Raw genomic sequence first — 21,009 nt, 5'->3', positions numbered from 1 at the left:
CTTTTCATTGCCTCAGGGCAACATTGTGCTATATAGGGTAATTTTTATAAGATGCTTTTACTGTCAATGTGTTTTGATGTTACACAATATCACGTGTTCATGCACAATATAAACCCTTGGTACATACAGTATTTAATTAAAGTCAAGTGTCAGACTGTTCTCGTTGTGTTTTTATTGCCATTGGAAAGATACTTTTTCTTTATTGTTTTATACTCACTCAAGATGCCACAGAGGATGAAGATGAAGGTGAAACTCTGTGTAAAACATCACCACAGGGGTGCCCCATGGCTCAGTACTGGGGCCACTTCTTTTGGGTGTTTATACCTTCTCACTGGGTCCAATTATCCACTCTTTTCCAATTGTTTTTCCCTGTTGGTGGCATGTGCTACCAGTTCCTACTAGAGCAGGGATATCCCTTTATCTTCAAAAACTTCCTTAAGACTACTAAGAAGACTTGTTTTATTTAGCCCTTACCACTACCTTCTTCGCCATCCTTACTATCCCTCTTCTCCCTCCTTTGTCTTCGCTTGAACTGTTATTCTATTCTATGCAAGTAGTACTAACTGCTGCACTCAGCATATCCTAGTGGCACTGTACCTTGCACATCTAATTTAGCAATGCCAACATGTCATGAATACAAAAAGAGGTGGATTTTCTGGTTGTCATTACAAAGACATCCCAAACACATTTAATGTAAACTAGTCATGACCAAGACAACTTTTGGCAATGCCACATTGATTAATGTCAACTTGTCATAATCAAAACAACCCAAACTATGTGAACTTGTCACGAAAAATAGCAAATGACACTTAATGACAGAACTCGCGAAGAAATGTATATGACTTGTTTATAATGCTATAGATTATAGATACTATTATATAGATGTGCCTTCAAGTAAGGTGTTACCAGATTTTTTAATGTTAATTTGAATGCTTATTACATTACTCTTGAGCTCTCATATGATCTGTGAATACACACGTTTCTGTGATTCTGTACCATTGGCAACAAAAAATAAATTCAGGTGGGGGGTCCAGAAAATTAAAAACATATTATTGTATTAATAAAATATCCCAAAATGAGCCAATTAATGATGGTACGTGATGAAAATAACTCTACATCTAAAGCTGTGCAGTACGAGTTTCCCTTGTAGACGTGAGTGCTCAGTCGACCCCCGCTCCTGGTGAGAATTAGCCGGCCAAACAACATGAAAGCGTGTTTGTTGAACTTAATCCTTAATTTCTAATGTGTGCCTGATCCAGTAAAAATATCAGAGCGATTAGTCTTATCTAAAAAGGTATCATATTGTTCCATTATGTAGCTCATAGTTTAAGCCCTCACTAAATCAATGAGATCAGTTGGAATTTCGTGGAATTAAGGCCCAAAGTGCTGTGTTTTCCATGAACGAAATCCCTCTCTGGTCACTGGCTGGAATGCAGTTCTGTTCCATAAAGTTCTGTTCCACAAGGTCTCTGTTTACTCTCCATTCCGATGCTGAGGAAAAGCATGCAGACCATTTTGTTTTGTGGTTGATTTGATTTTTATTTAAGCCATCACCAAGGATAATAAATAGGGAGGTACAAACAGCTCTTGTAGAAAAAAGAAGATACTGTGTGCAACATTTCGTTTTATTCTTTTTCACAAGAGTGCAGATGTGTAGATTTTTTTGACATTATTGTCGATTCATCCTCAGTGTCCCTGGCCAACTACCGTAGTGAGCTTTGTAAACACTGGGATGCAAAAACAGTGCTAAAAAAAACAAACAAACAAACAAAATAACATCTCACAGTGAACAGAAGAGAAAGAGTAGTTCACTGTGTGTGTGTGTGTGTGTGTGTGTGTGTGTGTGTGTGTGTGTATGTGTGCGAGTGTATGTGTGTGTGTGTGTGTGTGTGTGTGTGGGGATGTACATATATTATGGCACATTCATTTAAAAAAAAAAAAAAGAAAGAAAAAGGTCATTGCTACCCCAACTTCTCTCTCATCCCATCCCATCCACCTGCTATATGGGTTGCCGTGGGAAGCGAGGTGGAGAAAAAAAAGGAAAAGCTTGCAGTGTTTGAGGCTTCTCTTCTCGCCAGTGAGTCGAGGACGAAGAAGGATGTAGATGATGAAGATGGCGAAGATGATGAAGACAAGTCTTGGAGAAGCCGGCCGCACACAGCTGAGGACAGCAGACAGCAGCGACACCCCCACAGGTGTGTGGGACTAACACGATGCACAGGCCCCCTGGTGGACAACACACACGCAGACACACGTCAACATGCATTCACACACACACACACACACACACACACACACACACACACACACACACGCACACACACACGCACACACACACGCACACACAAAAAAATAAAAAAACAATTAGTGGTATGAATACAAAAGCAAGGCTTTGTCAATAGTGTCAGCAGAAAGAATGAGATAAAGAAGAGCACAACCCTGTTATTAAAAAGTTGGGATGCTGCGCAAAATGTAAATAAAAACCGAATGTGATCATCTGCAAATCTCATTAAAAATAAATAAATAAACAGAAATATTCAGGTGCAAAAAGGACAGACATTATATCACATGTTGAAACTGACTAATTAGATTATTTCATAAACAAATATATATAGGCTAGATTTGAGCTTGATGTCAGCAACACAAAAGTTGGGTCGTGGAAAGTTCTTCTCTACATGGAAAAGTTGTATAATGCCAAAGAACACATAACACTAGGAGGAACATTTCACAACTGATTAGGTTACCTGGCACCACAACTGGGTATACAAAAAGAGCGTTGCAGAGAGTCTCTTAGAGGTAATGATGCAGAGAAAACATGTGGGCAAATAATGCAACAACATACTGTATGAACAATGCACCTCAATGTGAAAGAATCCAAAGAAATCTTTGTAAACAGGGGACAGGGCTGAACAACAATATTGGATGGCCGTAATCTTCGGGCCCTCACATTTCTGTAAAGAACATCATTGTATGGGCTCAGGAAAACATCTGATAACCATGGTCACTGAACACAGTTTGACACTCCACCCACAAATGCTGACGACAACTCTACCATGCAAAGAAAAACATCTCTTTTTAGAAATCATGTACTCTGCATCCTCTGGGCTGAATAATACATCAAGGTTTTGAGCAGTATGCCGCCACGTAGACGTTTTTTTTCCAGGAAAGACTTTGAGTACTTCAAGGAAACAATGTCATACTACATTCTGCACGGTACCTGCCACATTCTACGGCCAGAACCTGCCACATCACATGAACCATGGAATAAAAAAACAAGACTGTTGAGCAGCTGAAATCGTATGTTGTGCAAAAAATGGGACAACATTTCACTCTCAAATCTCCAACAACTGGTCTCTTCAGTTTCCAAATATTAACTGCCATGTGTTGCTGACATCAAATGAATATATATTTTTCAAAAAGAAGAACGAGAAAAAAAAGAACTGATATCTTTACACTATTCACAATTAAATATTGATTTACTTCATTTCTGTTTTCATTTATATTTTAAACAGGGCACCAACATTTTTGGAAACAGGGTTGTGCTTGCAGAGTTAGTTTGTCCAAAATAATTAGCTGCAGTTCCATAACTTGTGTAATTAGCTGACTAACGGGCGCTACACCAGCCACATACAGTGGGGAGAACATGTATTTGATACCATGCTAAAGTTGCCTAAAAAGAGGAATATAAAATCATCATTTGACAATTGATCTTAATGCCTTAATTTAAAAAAAAATTGTAAAAATCAAACCGCTAAGGACACCAATTTTCTTTGTGATTGAAGAATATATCGTAAATGACTAAATGTTCTTCCTAAATGCTAGGGGGAAGGAAGTATTTGGCCCCCTATGTAACTCTATGGGAATTTAACACATAGGGTTAACATTGGGGCAGGCAGATTTGCATTGAGCTCAATGAGCATCAAGCAGGCTAATAGGCCTACTTGAAAAAGCACCATGCCAATCTCTAGCTATGGTGAAGGGTATGTGATGATATGGGGCTATTTTGATTCCAACGGCCAAGGGAACTTTATCAGGATGCATACGGTAATATCCTGGATCCATGAAATAGCTGGCCTTTAAAAATAAAAATCTGCCTGCCCCTATGTTAACCCTATGTGTTAAATTCCCATAGGGTTACACAGGGGGTCAAATACTTCCTTCCCCCTAGCATTTAGGAAGAACATTTATTTATTTACGATGCATTCTTCAGTCACAAGAAAATTGGTGTACCTAGTGGTCTTATTTTTACTCATTTTTTGAATCAAGACATTAAGATCAATTGTCAAATGATGATTTTATATTCCTCTTTTTAGGTAACTTTAGCATGGTATCAAATACATTTTCTCCCCACTGTAACTGAAACGTTCCGTTTGTGACGCAAAATGCCGCAGCACTTAGCTTCCACTGTAATCAATTGAAGAGGCTACTACATCAAATGTGATCGCTCTGTGTACGTTCAAAAATAGACCAGTATTCTAGAATTGCTTTTACATGTCGCGAACGGAGCACTTTAGTTAGGCGGCTGGTGTAGCCTCCCTGCTATCATTTATAAGCACAGGAAAATGTGTGCATAATTACAGAACAGCTAAACACTTATTAATGGTGGGTCCCATCCCACAAGAAACATTATTAACCTTACATTAATCACATCTCTTCAACCACCACATCGTTATGACAACTAGGCTATAATTACATACATACAAAAATAAATTCTCACATCACTAAAACACTACCATGTACAGGGTCATAGTAGGGCCAGGCATGCATGTAAGTATGTGTGTATGTGTGTGTGCGGGATGAGATTGAGAAACTATGACCAAGTGGATGGGTGTAGGCTTGACATTGAAATGACTGTATAAAAGTGAAATTAGAAGCCTTTGAATATGCCAAAGGAAAATATGATTGTTTATTGTGCATTAACACAATGTAGACTTCACGGGTTCAACAGGAGGTTTCTACTTCTCAACACAAATGCCCACCACTGAGGCAGCAAGAAGATTAATTCATCTCTGCTACCGAGAGAAGAGAGCCTCGCAATGTCTGCATGTTGATACTTTCTGTTAAACTGGGCAAATAACGACCACTTCCTGTGAAAGGTTGTTGATATTTAAACTCAAGAGCACCTCTTTTCTGTGCTCATGAATCAACATTAGCTTGATTAGCTGCAAGTATTTATGGCTCAGTCCAAACCAATACATTTTCGGCCAATGGATGTTTAATTCGTGTTTAACATACTACGCAATGGATTAGAAGAGAAGACTACACTTTCGGAGTAACGTGCTGCATATACCAGCTAGACCCACTGGATAATGTAAAAGATTTCATTTTTCATATTGATCTAAGTAATCAACTGGTGATGAAGTTTCATTGTTAATTTTTTTACCCTATTCACCTGTAGAATCTCCGCCTTATATTCAACACATTGGACAAGAACGGCTTAATATACAAAATTGCCCAAGGGATATCATTGGGCACCCTCCTAAATCTTAAAGAGGTACCCCTTGTCTCCTAGTCCCTAGATTCTGCAAAAAAAAAAAAAAAACTTTAACCGACAAAACCAGGTCTGACCCCATGGCTGCCTGACTAATACACCAGCTAGACCCACTGGCTAATTGAGCAGCACCTTGGGTGAGCTGTGGGTCACACAGAGCCCTCAGTGTGCCTGGCCCCTGGGCGGCCTGGGACTCGTTTAAAAACTTGGCGGCGTCGAGCAGCTTTGTTACGATGCTCTTTGAAGTGTTGCCACGGCTGGTCGTGTGTACTGTGAGGTTTAATTGAAGGAGGGTTCAGCCTTCTGCTTATTGTTTGAACGAATGATTGTTATCAGCATCCTTTCCCCTTCACAGACAGCACCATGTGTTTGTGGGAGTGTGTGTGTGTGTGTGTGTTAGTATTATCACTGACAACTTGTGTGCGTGACCACTTGACATCATACAGTGAGTCTAGGGTTAATGGGAGTGTGTGCTTCAAGACAGGCATGTGAATGTGAGAGCCTGTCTACAGGACAGCTGGGACTGGACTGTGAATACACGCCCTTGTTAGCTGGAGACAAACATCTGTGTGCTTAGAAAAGACTGACTAACCATATGGTGTGTGTGTGTGTGTGTGTGTGTGTGTGAGTGTGAGAGAGAGAGTATGAGTGTGCATGTGTGCACGTATGCATGTGCACTTGCTTTGCATAAACATGTGCATGATGTTTACAGAGCTCTCCATTAGAAATGTGTATATGAACACATAGTACTTTACTATGGTCCTGTGTTTTAAAATTATATACACATCATCAAAGCTCACATTTGCATACATATGTGAATTTGCCTACTGTGTTAACGTGCATTGTAACGTTAAAGCCTGAAAAGCTTGTGTACGTCTGTGAATGTGTGTGTGTGCGTGTGTGCGTGTTCCATATTTACTGACCTGAGTGTGTGTGCGTGAGTGTGTGTGTCTGTGTGTGTCCTCTAGCGCATGCGCATGTGCAGGCTGTGTTTGGGGCCGTCTACCCTCTCCAGCTTCTCAAAGTGCTTCCTGGCGTTGCGGATGTTGATGAGGGTGGCCGCTGAGGCTGCAGTGTCCAGGGAAGGGAAGAGGAAGAAAGCGAGGGAGGAGAGGAAAGAGAGAGAGAGGATGGAGAGAGGAAAGAAGAACAAATGGAGTTAAGAACCTCCACATCAGCAAAATTAGCTTTCTTCAGAGAGAAAACAAAATGTGCAATCACTGTTAGAAAAGTAACGTCGATATTGAATTATTGATGCATGTGGATATATAAAACTCGCTCTTTCTCTCTCTCTCTGTCCCACACACACACCAACATGCATGAGCGTGCGCACACACACACACACACACACACACACACACACACACACACACACACACACACACACACACACACACACACACACACACACACACACACACACACACACACACACACACACACACACACACACACACACACACACAAACATGAGTGTGTGCGCACACACACACACACACACACACAAACATGAGCGTGCGCACACACACACACACACAAACCTAGAAGCAAGGCGGAGAAGAAACACGCAAATGACTTTTTGACATAAACACAAAAGTCCACCATGCAGAAAGACACAAATATAAGCCGTATACAGATAAGCCAGGCCTTTCATTTCTAAACCCCTGAAGTAAGCAGTGCTCTCCAAATAAGGAAGCAAAAAGAACACGCCAAAGTAACACTTGAGAATCGCACACACTATCTTACTCTCAACACACACACACACACACACACACACACACACACACACAAGACCGCAAACATAACATGCTCATCACACATGGACGCACACGCACGCACACACACACACACACACACACACACACAGACACAGACACAGACACACACAGACACACACACACAGGAAACAATGTGCGAGTGATAAACAGGGGCTACTTACGTATGGAAGGGTCAGACATGATGACCATGACGTACGTATTGGAGGTGAAGACGTCAATGAAGGCGGCAAAGTTGGAGTTCCTCACCTCCATGCTCTGAAAGGAAGCTGCCAGTTTACTAAGACACGCACACAAACAGGCACACACACACACACACACACACACACACAAAGAGAGAGAAAAAAAGTGAGACGAATGAGCAAGAAAAGAGTCTAATAAGTTTGGCACTAACTTTAGCATTGTGCACGGTCAACAATAGTCTGGCAGAATTTTGATCCCAAAAGGTGCGCGCATACGCACACACACACACACACACACGCACACACGCACGCACGCACACACGCTGTACCTGCAGCTCAGCTTGAACTGTTTGATGATGTTGCTTATTTTCTCAAAGCGGTGAGCATCACGCTGCTCCTTACATTGATAATGAGAAATCACCTGAGAGAGAGAGAGAGAGAGAGAGAGAGAGAGAGAGAGAGAGAGAAAGAGAAAGAGAGAACACGTTTGAAAAAAATCATGACTCAAAAAGAGATTCATGTCGAAACATTAGTGAAGAAATGATACATAGATCATGACGACAGGAAAGGAGATCTGGCCAGGAAGACAAGAAAAGGACGAGACTACATGCTATGAAAACAAAGACAGCAAATTCACTCTCTCTCCTCCTCTTTTGTCTGATACTTTAGAGATGGAAAAACAATAAGCAACAAAACATATCATTATGTGAATGGACAGAAAGAGAAAGAGAGCGAGCGAGAGAGAGAGAGAGAGAGAGAGAGAGAGAGAGAGAGAGAGAGAGAGAGAGAGAGAGAGAGAGAGAGAGAGAGAGAGAGAGGACTCTGTGTGTGTGTGTGTGTGAGAGAGAGATGCATGAGAACAGCTGTCTGGCTGATGACCCTTCATCTCCTCCCGCTTCTGCTCCCACTAGACGCTGGCGAGGAGGAGTTCCTCCTCTCTGATAAACGACTCATTCACTCGCGGGCCAACTCAGCGCGTACAGTACAACTCCTCCCGCTGGCCTGACCCCAGGTGACCTGAGCCGAGGCCTGGACGCTGCTCTACACCGAACTCCCGCTGGACCTATCAATAACCCTCCCCACCTCATCAGTACCTCCAAAACACACACACAGATATACATACACACACACACACACACACACACACACACACACACACACACACACACACACACACACACACACACACACACACACACACACACACACACACACACACACACACACACACACACACACACACACACACACACACACACACACACACACAGCAATGCAATTCATAGTCTCAGAGACCAGACGCATTCTTACATCCCACATTTCTATACGGAGAGTGAACTGGCCTGGACTACTGGACTATCCTGAGAGGCAGCACGGCCACTTGGGTTAGTGAGAGAATGCACAAAATGGACGTCTCTGTATTACTTAAAGGGACACTTCACCGATTAGCATTAAGCTTTGTATCTGTAGAAAAGTCCAACATTGAAATCCGTATTTCTCCCATCTCAAGGCAAACTGAGGGAATGATGCAAGACCATTCAAAAACATGACTGGTTTTCTAAAGATACAAAGCTTAACGCTATTCAGTGAAGTGTCCCTTTAACTGCGATGTTAAACAATAATTTCAGGAAATGCTCCACCACAGTACAGTCGAATCCAGACTGACAGTTAAGAAGTTAGGTGCATGAGTTTTAGCTATCACACCAACACGTACACACTCCATACACCTAGGGAAGCGAGTCTGCTGGTTCTCCTAATTGCATATAGACCACAGATGTGCTGCCACAGGTGTGCGGTCTAGTGAGTGAGCAGTCAGGCGCAGGATTCTACAGTGAACAGCGGGAGCATTTGGTTGGTGTGGACAGTTTGGAGCCGTGCGGAACGTGTTGGCTCTCGACAGTGGACACATCCATCCTTCCATGTCTTGTATGCACAGTGCAAGTTAGGGAATCGGTAGGTTCCCGGTATCCCTAGAGACTTGCAGAATAGAGGGTATTTGTGCTAGTCACCGAACTTAAGACACATGCAAGCAGTGATACTTGGGCCGAAGATTTTTTAAATAAACTTTCTTTGGTGAAAAAAACTGACAGCACGCTTTTGTAGCATTTAATGAGGCAGAAGAGCATTTGTGGAGGGAATGGGATCCATGACCACTTTTCCATGCAGAACACATTCAGCGCTTTAAGATTCTTGGGTTGTTCTTTGTGAATTGCAGTCATCAACTGAGACCACAGAATATCAATGGAGTTTGCATAGACAGAGACAGAGACAGAGAGGGCTATTACGAAATATTGATCTTGTGTTACTACAACCATTTCTTTGTCAATTTTCTGTGTTTGTTGGACGATCCTATCACTGCCCAGTTTCACCCTTCTGGCCACCAGCTTTTGGACTAAAATATTCTCATATTGACGGAAAGTCATTGTGCCGATGACCTTAACAGGAGCGCCTGGATCACCAGCTCCAAGACAGCCCCAAAGGTCTCATTCTATGTGTGTGTGCGGTCCCCTTATTTAGCCAAACACAATGATTTAAAAAATGCTCATCGTTTACTGCCAAAAACTCAAAGGTTTCTCGAGCGAAGTTCACACACTGGGATGTGTGTCTTGGTCTCAGGAGTAGTCTCTTTCGTGGAACTCTGGTGGAGCTTCAGGTCGTGGAAGTGGCAGCGTCTCGCTGTTGATTTTGAAAACACCAAACCCCAAGATCCAACAAAACGCTGCAGTTGGGAAACTTTCTTGGCTCCTCCTTTGTCAGTTTTAATGTTGTACCGTGCATGGGGGGAATTTGCGTATGCACGTCTTTCAGATACAAAATTTCCGAAGATCCACACTTCTCTTTACAATGGCCCTGACTATTGACAAAGTCAACTGAACACCTATTTTTTGCCATTCCCCAACCTAAGCTGCCCAACAGTTTGTTTTTTTGTCATTAGGGTTGCAAGCTATTTGCTTTTACTCAAGTGTACTGATCAGTTTGTCACAATCTTTGACTGAAGGAACAATTCAGGAGATAAAACAACACTTTAGTAGGATTTTCTATTTTTTTTTGTAAATGAACTGTGAGCAATTTTGACAAACATCTGAGAAAAATGAAGGATCATACCAGAAATGATGCTAAATAAACCTTTTTGTCCCACCTTGCACACCATCCGGTCATCAAGCCATCTGGTTCCAATAGAAATTCCCTACAGTGAGGAGCTAATCCCCTGTTTCCCTTTCTAAAGCTCTGGAGCTGTTTAGCCTTCATTTCCTTAATTTCCGTGAATATCTGGGAAATTTGGATTTGGATCACCTGTAATTGTGAAAGGACTAATAAAGAAATAACAGCAAACTATTGGATACTCCTGGCTGCCAAATCTGTGCAATTGTTTTTTTTAATAGTCTCCACCCTGTCTGCATGTCAGTCTGTCCGTCTGTCGTTCTGCATGTCGTTCTGCATGTCTGTCTGCATGTCTGTCTGCATGTCTGTCTATCTGTATGTGTGCATTTTACCTCATACCTCATTCCCCATTCCCTGCGTGTCTGCCACTGCATATTCGGTGTGTCTGTATTTCTCGATTCTGACTGCCTGTCTTGTTTTCTACATCCCTTCGTGTCCCCCCTCGTAACGATGATCTGACATCTGCGGTGCTCCTGGAGCGCCCGGGCCCCGCGCTCGCCAGCATCGCTCGGCATCGCTCAGCGCTAACGTTGTTGTCCTTGGCGTGGGAGCAGGGGAAGGGCTCGTCTGTGACCCGGCCCGATCTCGGCGCCGGGGTCGTCCGAGGACACATCCAGCACGCTCAGCAGGACTGATAGTTTCCCCTCTCGGTTGCCGCCAGCAACTCTGCTTGAACCGCCGCTTAAAAACGGCTGATGGAGCACTGTGTACGCGCGCATAAGCAGGAAGAGAGCGGATTCTTCGGCCTGGCCGCTCCGAGGCCGGCGGAGGTGTCGTGGTGAGACCTGACAGCTCAACGGACAGCTGAAAACCAGCCATGATTCAGGCGTTTTGGGCACAATATCATGTTGCACATACACTGGGCTTTTTCTTGCCAGCTGGGTAAGTTTTCCGATGAATTAATGATTTGTGAAGCCGCACACACACGCACACTGGTAGAAAAAACTTGACATAGTACACTGGTAGAAAAGTTCAGCTTGACATACTCCAGCCCCAACTCATCATAAACACACAACCAACCCGAGAGATTGCCACTTTTCCTGATCCAAAATGGCTGATATGCGATACATGGAAGGATTTCTCCACCACTCTCTCCCTCCCCTACCTGAAAAACGATACCTCTGCATACACTGCATTGCCCAGTTCTGCTGTGTGAGGAACAACGGTTAGCTGAGGATAGGGGGTGCCTCTCAACATGCCTCCTCGATCCTCGATGCTCGATCCTCGAGGGGCGTTCCCACTGATCTATAACTAACACTGGATAGACTATCCCATTGTTTCCCCCCCATCATTCTTTATGTAGATCAGTGAGGATCGAGGCATCGAGGAGCGAGGGAGGACGTATAAACGCTGCATGAAATGCACCCAGGGTCTGACGGAGGCCACGCACTCACCAGGAACGTGGCCCTCTCAAACAGGAGGACCTCGTCGGCCTCGATGATCTGGGCGAAGTTGCGCAAGTTGGACTCCAGCTGCTGGACGTTGGGGATGAGCTGGTAGACGATGCTGGACCAGGCCTGGAGACAGAGAGGAGACGGGCCTCAGACATGTACAGTATGCACACACATATGAATGCAGAGAAATCCTACACACACACACACACACACACACTCTCTTTGTGTTTTTTCCCTCTATCTTCTTTTCTCTCTCACACACACAGACACACACACACACACTCTCTCTCTCTCTCTCTCTTTGTGTTTTTCCCCCTATCTTCTCTTCTCTTCTATATATCTCTCTGTCTCCTCTCTCACACACACACACTCTCTCTCTCTCTCTCTGTTTTTTCCCTCTATCTTCTCTTCTCTCACACACACAAACACACACAGACACACACACGCTACCTCTTTTCCTCTACACAAAATGAATCACACCAGAACCACGCAGACAGTGAATGAATGGTGCTTTAAACAGAACAGCTGCTTTTAAAATCAGTAACGGTCAGAAGCAAAGGACTCCTCACGGCCTTCGCTGTGGAGGCAGTCAAACATCACAACTCAAAGTGAGACTCGTCTCAAGTCACTCACTCAGTCTCTGAACCGCTGCCAACACCCTGTAATCTCCTGAAAAGGTGCCAAGAAGTAAGAGACCAGACTGTGACTCAGTCTATCTTATCATGAGCGTACAGTATAAAATTCCACATGCCATTCCATAGTAAAACAGATGTCTGTCGCACACCACTCTGGATGCTGTGACCTCTTACTAATCACAGAGCAAGTGGGAATCTGAGGCATCTGATCTGTTTCCCATCACCGGGGGTGGACTGGGTCAGCTACATCATAAAGTGCAATACTTGGGGTGAAGACTACTCTCAAACAAGACTTCTTCAATTAATTTGGGACTGTTATGAGCAAACTTCTTTTTCTTTTTGAGCTTAATAATCCAAGACATATTTCATCGGTATCTTATTCTATTTTATTGAATTCCATGTATTTGTATCTGATGTTTTCCATCACCGGGGGTGGACTGGGTCAGCTACAGTACCAGTGCAATACTTGGGGTGAAGACTACTCTCAAACAAAACTTCTTCACTTAAGCACCATCATACAACAGGTACAGTACATCATCTACTGCAGGGGTTCTCAATGTTTTTGGTTCCAAGGACCCCTTTTAGGGGATAACATTTTCCGAGGACCCCCTTATAACCGTAACAGTTAACCATTCATATTCTCTGAAGTTGTGGCTGGGTCCACTATCCCAAGCTAATATGGGTAGGACCAATAGACACAATTTGCTTGATTTATGGGTGAAAAGAGTATCATCTTTTTAAAATGTTAACTTTATAATTTCAAGCAAATTATTTCGCGGACCCCTTGGCTATGGGTCACGGACCCCAAGGGGTCCCCGGACCCCACTTTGAGAACCACTGATCTACTGTACTACAAACCTTTGGGATCTTATTCTACATATTTTATTGAATTCCAGGTATTGTTTATCCTTATGTATGTACAGTATGTACACTGGGGAGCATACCGTATGTATTTGAACCCATGCTAAAATTGACTAAAAAGAGGAATATAAAATCATCATTTTTTTTAAAGTATATTTTTGTGGCTTTTGTGCCTTTTTAATTTTGACAGGACAGTAGAGAGAGACAGGAAGCGAATGGGTGAGAGAGTCGGGGTGGGATCCGGAAAGGACCTCGGGGCGGGAATCGAACCCGGGTCACCGGCGTGCGGTGCAGGTGCCCCAGCCAGTTGCGCCACGGCTGGGGCCATAAAATCATCATTTGACAATTTATCTTAATGCCTTAATTTTAAAAAATGAGTAAAATCAAACCGCTAAAGACACCAATTTTCTTTGTGATTTAAGAATGTATCATAAATAAATAAATGTTCTTCCTTAAATACAGGGGGCATACGTATTCAACCCCTATGTTAAATTCCCATCCGAGCAGGAGGATTTTTATATGATTTTATTTTTAAAGGCCAGCCATTTCATGGATCGAGGATATTATGCATCCTGACAAAGTTCTCTTGGCCTTAGCAATTCAAATAGACCCACATTATCACATACCCTTCACCATAGCTAGAGATTGGCATGGTGTTTTTCCAGTTAGCCTATTAGCCCGTTTGATTTGCATTGAGCTCAATGAGCATCAAACAGGCTAAAGGGCTAACTGCTGTGTGTGTGTGTGTGTGTGTGTGTGTGTGGGTGTGTTCACCTTGTACAGGGTCTCGTCCCAAATGGAGGTCCGGAAGCAGGTGCACGCCAGTGGACGAGACAGCCTCTTCAGGTCCTCCTCGCGTTCTTTAAAGATCTGACAGTGGGAGAGAAACCAGGAGTAGTTCAGTTATAACACCAAACATAGAGAGAAAGCTTACACCATATGGAAGAGAAAGCAATGCAGGCCAAAGAGAAAGAAAAACATTAAAGCTAGTGATAGCAAATGAAAGGAACACACAAACCCACAAACACACACACAAACAAAGACACACACGCAGCTATACACACAAACAAACAAACAAACAAACAAACAAACAAACAAACAAACAAGCACAAAGACACACAAACAAACAAACAAACACACACACACACACATACACGTACACTCTGACATCCCCACTCTCTCACACACACACACACACACACAAACAGACAAGCCCAACCCCACACCCACACCCTCACAGTGTGCAAGCCTCAGTCCTGCCCCCCTCCCCCTATCAGACAAACCCCCACCCGCCCAGCCAGCCCCTGCTCACCAGGTCCCTCTGGTCCTCCTGCACCAGGTCCATCTTGTGCACCAGGCAGAAGACCTTGGCGTCGGGCGAGTTCTGCAGGATGGCCTCCAGGCAGGACTGGTAGTAGTGCATGTCCTTCTCCAGCTCGCGGCTCTCCACGTCGAACACGTAGATCAGCACCTCCACGTTGCGGAAGATGTTGTCCCGCTGGCTGGTGAAGTAGTTCTCCATGAACGTGTCCTGCCTGTGAGGGAGAAGAGCCCCGTCAAGGCCAAGGGTGAAGGTGAGGGTCCGTGAGAGACTACCACACTCATTAACACCCCCAAAAATGGCCTTTCATCGATGCGGTCAGGTGGAAACCTTGTAACTCCATATTTGTTGTTATTTTTGACAATATTTAAATATTACCACAAAACAATTACACCCCCCCCCCCCCAATTTCCTGAACACAAATGGATTTGGAGATTCCTCCCAACAGAATAGAAGAATAGAATAGAATATATACTTTTTTGATCCCGTGAGGGAAATTCAGTTCTCTGCATTTAACCCAATTTAACCGAATTAGTGAACACACAGCACACAGTGAGGTGAATCACACAACCCAGAGCAGTGAGCTGCCTGCCCAACCAGCGGCGCTCGGGGAGCAGTGAGGGGTTAGGTGCCTTGCTCAAGGGCACTTCAGCCGTGGTGGACTGGTCGGGGATCGAACCGGCAACCCTCCGGTTACAAGCCCGATGCGCTAACCAGTACACCACGGCTGCCCCCAACAGCGACGTAATGCTAAACAGTTGGCAAATTGAGGATCATTATTCCCAATCAAGAACAGAACATATTCTGGTAGCATGAGAACATGCAATACATGATCAAGTTTGATGGTTTACAATGAGTCATCTTGTCAGTTTGTGCTTCATCACTGTGACACTTGTCACATGGTCTACATTGAAGCTCATCAATTAAATAATGCATCTTATACTTATGATCATCTCATATGTTGTATTAAGAACAAAGTACTGGTGATGACGTAAACTGCAGGGATTAATAAATCACTATGCAGGAGGACATTATTGCTGGAGAACACGAAAGGAACGGCCAAACGGCCCACAGGGAATTGTGCTGTGCTGATGTCATAGCTCTGTGAGCTAGTGCTTACCCGCCACAGTCCCATAGGTTCAACACCAGGTTTCCCAGGAAACGCACATGGGAGTGTTCAACATCAACTACAGAAAGGAACACACACACACACACACACACACACACACACACACACACACACACACACACACACACACACACACACACACGTTATTAAGGCTCCACTCATTTCCTGGCCACCTGCAGAAAAGCTTGGCAAACAAACCATCTCACACACACACACACACACACACAGAATCACACTCTCACACACTAGCAGACCCTCTACAAATACACACACCAGAACACCGGTCAGAGTCTTTGAAAACGTTCAGTGACCGGCTTCTTTCCCATACATAAAGTGGAGTGACTCAATAACAATTCTGCGTTTAGGTCAGCTAATGGCTGTAGCAGACACCAAACTATTTAGCCTTTCACTCATGTGGTGGCAGCAACCCACTTCAAGGGACGTTCACACCAAGAATGATAACTATAATGATGACTATAAACAAATATTGCTCTTGTTAATCTGAATGACGACATTCACACAAAAACTATGACAATAATGACAAGAAGAATGTTATAGTTGGGGAGCACATAAATCTTATTTGATTTTGAGAATGCCTATAACTGCCAAAGGAGGACCCATAGACTGGTATTTCCCTCTTGTTCGAAGAGAGGAAAGATTCATTTGGAGTCTGATGAGTGTGTGTGTGTGTGTGTGTGTGTGTGTGTGTGTGTGTGTGTGTGTGTGTGTGTGTGTGTGTGTGTGTGTGTGTGTGTGTGTGTGTGGAGGGGGGGGGGGGGTAAAGAAGTCAAAAAGGGCTAATGACTAATTCATAAATTACAAACACACAGTAACTGGTGTGACTTGAGGTGCGAGTGCGGGTTGCTTACTCGTGGCTCCAAGCCTTCGTGTATCCCTAGCGATGTAGTTCGCAAAGATGATTGATCTCATGCTGGTCTTCCCCGACCCACTCTTCCCCATCAGCAGCACCTGACAAGATGGAGGATGTGTGTGTGTGTGTGTGTGTGTGTGTGTGTGTGTGTGTGTGTGTGTGTGGGAGGTGAAGGAAAGCGAGAGAGAGAGGGAGAGCGAGAGAGAGAGAGAGAGAGAGAGGATACACAAAACACAATTAACAACCTAGCTCTTGCTTTATGTGTTGAAATTATTCAATCTATACCAAATGAAAGATAATGATGCTCACTTAACAGAAACAGATACATAATATTCTAAAAGTAGAGTTTGTGATTTCTGTGAAAGGCTGTTGACATTTGAGCTCAATAACCAATCACATTACACCCCTCCTTTATGGGTTCCTGAAGCAATGTACTGATTAGCTAGAAAGGATTATGACTTCCCTTCCCATTACATTTGTTTCCCAGTTCCGGAGCCAGGACAGTGCACGAGTCTCTCTGGCACGCACTCACACACGCACACGCAGAACAGCTAATGAACAGTGTGGAGCTATTCACTGAATTTGTCCATACTTCTATTAGACTGTAGAATTGTGATCATCGCCTTTAATGGGTATATCAAGAGCGCCACCTACTGGTACACCGAGGTTGCATAAATGTATGGTGTCGATCATACTACAGCTGTGACCTAGCCTAAAGCTTATATGTTCCCCATGCATTTTCTAACAGCCTATTATTTCTTGGGATTTATAGATGATGGCAATGCTATTAACACGAAAATGTGGACTTGGCCGATCTCAAGCTACTACACGCCACATACACACACAAACACAAATAACAGAAATAAAGAGCAATCACCTTTTTCTTCATGGCTGTACTCGACATTTCCCCTGCCTTGGACAGAGAGCGCTGCGCAGAAGGCCAAACTCGGAACACTCACCGACACCTGGGGCCTTGGTCAGAGTGTTCGGATTTACTGTAGAAGAAAATGTAGAGAAAACGGGGGAGAAAAAGGTAAATGCAAGGCGAAGCAGGGCTATAACAAAAAGCGCACTGACGTGCAACCAAATCCTGAACACCGTCGTCTCGGTCTCATGACACTACTGCCAAAACAAGCCTAATTGTGCAACTGTGGCTTAGTAGTATTAGTAACATAATTTCTATATTGTTTCTTTTCTCAACTGATAAGTAGTTTGGCGCAACAACCAGCCAAGGCAAATTAATAGGTACCGTTAGAGAGGGCCAGCTGCGAATGTTTTCCCTGGGTTGAAAGGAGTTCACACCAATGCTCCGAAGCTGTCAGCTGACAGTAGAATTGCTTAGTCGTGTGACAAGGAAAGGGTTTTAAGAATGAGGAGGGGTAAGGTTTCTGTTTCGACTTCATTAAACGGTGCATGAACACTGCTAAAAGCTGAACATTGTCACAAGACACTTCATCAGCAACTTCCTGTTTACACGCAACGCAACTAACGTTAACCTAGAAACTGTCAAAACAATAGCCGCAAACCTAATCGAATAAATTAACTTAACGGATCTATCCAAAACAGCCAACGTATTAACTATACAATCCTACGTCCAAACCTATTGTTTAGGAAAGTAGTCAAATCTGACTAGCAGCTACTCCGTTCAAAACTATGGGCCATCTTGTAAACTAACGTTGCTGGTTTTGCCATGCTAAGCTAACTTTGGAAACTGCCTATCGCTGTTTATTTCTTCTAACAAGCAAGACTACAACATTTATGGATGGCTGTTGACATCTTCGTACAACCAGACGGCTAATGGATTACAATAACAATGTGTAGTGGTAATAAAATTGATGGTGAAAGGTATGCTACTGCCTGTGAAACAGTTATCTGTTAACGTTAGCCTGCTTGCTACTTCCTATGCGGGGCAGTGTTCGATAGCTAGCTAGCTGACAAGTTAGATAGTGCTACTAGCTTGCTAGATTAGCCGAACTCTACAGTCCAAATTATTTGGACATCAGGCCAGCCATAAACCTTGCCAAAAACAGTTTGAGAATATTGGTCAAAATCCTTATTTTGAACAACACATACACATACAAATAGATACCTTGTTGTAATGCTCTACAGTAAGCGTCCTCGACCCATTTCTGTATTTCACAAATCACAATTTCAAGAATGTACTCAGGAAAAAAATAGCATCGCCATTAAATAACACGTGACCGATAGTCCAAATGCGGTTGGTCGATAAGTCTCGCGATGCTTTGGCAAAGCAATGCTGATTCTTCATTGTAAACACTGAATGGAAAGTCCAAATGGACAACTGTTGCTATTTAGAATTAAAAATGCAATTCAGAACTCTGATGCCCAGCAATCACTTTGCACCCTTGATCAAAGTTTGTTAATGTGCAAACAGCTTAGGCCTACATCCCATGGAGGCCTAGGGCCCTAGACCTTAGGGGGTTTATCTTCAGTGTTGGTCATCTTACTTTAAAAAAGCAATTAGTTACCGTTACAAATTACTTCTGCCAAAAAGTAATTGAGTTAGTAACTCAGTTACCACACTGTAAAAGTAATTAGTTACTCAGCAAAGTAACTGACGTTCATTTTTATGTTCTAAAAAATCTGTTAAATATGTCTAACATATTTAACGTCATACATATTTATTATAGCCTAACTGATTGAAGAATAAAACCAATTATTTGGTAGGGGCCTACAATTAGTGGGTGGAAGTCAGAACGTGCGCATGGCATCCGCCCACCCAGCCCAGGCCCGGGGTGGCTATCGGGAGATGCGGGAGGATTCCCGGTGGGCCGTATTGTGAGCTTAAATATATTGTTTCTGACGATTCGTTGCGCTCTCGTGGCACTTCAGCAGCCAGGGCTGCGCTGTCGCGGCCGCCCCTTACTCGCAGTTTCCCAAATATTAACAAAGTAGCACTCACAAAACTGTTCGGAGGTCGCAGCAAGTCTATATTTGCAATCTACAGGAGTAAATGAACAACCCCTTCTCCAGTTGAACGGCCCTGACGAAATGTAGGCTATGCAGCAGAGACGTGTAATAGGCTAATGATTAATTTTACTGTAAGGTAACCCCCGATATCAAAAGCCCTCAAAAATAAAATAGGCTATCTTTAAAATGTATAGGGTCCTCCTTTGAAGATAACGTTCAGTTTCAGTGAAGTAGCCCTGTCAAGAAACTATAGAAATCCGACAGACAGAGAAAGTGCACATTTACTTGTCACTATGCCTAAGCTATCGTGGGAAGTTCGCTACGTGCAAATGAAATGGCTTGGATTTGGTGAGTAGCCTATTTAGTGGGGCGGCTAAGCGCAGATTTTCACCAGAATCGATCACTTTGCGATAAAAGCATGAAATTTGGTACGAAGACTCACAAAGGGGGTCTGATCAGATTTAGGACCGTAGGCGCTCAAAATTTGACCCCTGGGGGTCATGGCAGCCATTTTCCAAAATGGCCGCCAAATATGGATTTCGTAATGGGAAAATGGATTAAAAGCTGCCAGAAACATAAAATTCAATAACACATTTCACCATAATACATGTAAATATGAGCACACTTTCCCATAGAAGGTCTTTACACTTTAAAATATAAGATAATGTTAAAAAAATTCAAAATGGCCACCAAATATGGATTTCTTGTCATAATTAGTCCATGGGCCAGATGAGATGTCGGTAGCCTACCACTGAAGGTGGCAAAGGTTGCTTATACTTTTTGAAAAGATACATGTCAGTTTTTTTTATGATAATAAACCTTCTGGAGTCACAGTTAAATTAGTGTTATCAGCTGTTATAGTTACCCAACCCATTGGGGAAAAAATAATGTTTTGATGCAGGTGTCTATCTTGCTATTGGCCTTTGTTAAAGACTGATTTTTTAATGTTAGGTATCATTTTAAAGAGGACAATCTGAGCTTTCATTCAAATCCTTTAGTCAACACTTTGGACAAATACAGCCGACCCTGGAGCTCTTCAAACTTTTAATTGCACACATTTTCCTGCCATTTCTGCCTTAATCATATTTTTTCTTTTAATCATGTGCACTGGCATGACTCTCTGGAGTCAGAAAATGTATAAATACCCAATATCAGGCATGCCGTTTTGCCAACCTCTGAGGTTTCCTTTGCTAATGGACTCTGACTTTAATTTATATACTCAAACATCTTCTGGGCTTTGTGTTTTGTGGTTTATTT

General features: G+C 43.2%; 1 protein-coding gene across 4 annotated transcripts; it reads right to left on the bottom strand.

Moving 5' to 3' along the window:
* Window positions 1-1,604: 1,604 nt before the first annotated feature.
* Window positions 1,605-19,029, bottom strand: rraga (Ras-related GTP binding A). Of its 4 annotated transcripts, none has more exons than XM_062524668.1 (12): window positions 18,911-18,997; window positions 18,071-18,158; window positions 17,699-17,816; window positions 16,820-16,919; window positions 15,942-16,008; window positions 14,813-15,035; window positions 14,275-14,370; window positions 12,005-12,127; window positions 7,778-7,869; window positions 7,431-7,546; window positions 6,498-6,559; window positions 1,605-2,226 (listed from the first exon to the last, which is right to left on the bottom strand). In XM_062524668.1, the coding sequence occupies exons 3-12, from the start codon at window positions 17,723-17,725 to the stop codon at window positions 2,206-2,208; spliced, it is 927 nt and encodes a 308-aa protein (XP_062380652.1). In that variant the 5' UTR covers window positions 17,726-17,816; window positions 18,071-18,158; window positions 18,911-18,997; the 3' UTR covers window positions 1,605-2,205. The 4 variants fall into 4 exon arrangements, with proteins under 4 accessions (XP_062380652.1, XP_062380649.1, XP_062380650.1 ...); XM_062524665.1 differs by having other exon boundaries at window positions 6,415-6,559; window positions 18,911-18,992; XM_062524666.1 differs by lacking the exon at window positions 18,071-18,158 and having other exon boundaries at window positions 6,415-6,559; window positions 18,911-19,029.
* Between the last annotated feature and the right edge of the window lie 1,980 nt (window positions 19,030-21,009).

The sequence above is a fragment of the Sardina pilchardus genome, chromosome 21 (assembly GCF_963854185.1).
Source record: "Sardina pilchardus chromosome 21, fSarPil1.1, whole genome shotgun sequence".
Taxonomy (NCBI): domain Eukaryota; kingdom Metazoa; phylum Chordata; class Actinopteri; order Clupeiformes; family Clupeidae; genus Sardina; species Sardina pilchardus.
This window is presented reverse-complemented; position numbering and strand designations above follow the sequence as displayed.

Bases quoted from the DNA above. Each gene is read 5' to 3' on its own strand.
- rraga (XM_062524666.1), bottom strand. From the start codon at position 17,725: ATGTCGAGTACAGCCATGAAGAAAAAG. The intron at 12,128-14,274 runs GTGAACACACCC...CTCTGTCTCCAG, and splicing joins GGGACGAGACCCTGTACAAG to GCCTGGTCCAGCATCGTCTA. The intron at 6,560-7,430 runs GTAAGTAGCCCC...TGGACACTGCAG, and splicing joins CATGTCTGACCCTTCCATAC to CCTCAGCGGCCACCCTCATC.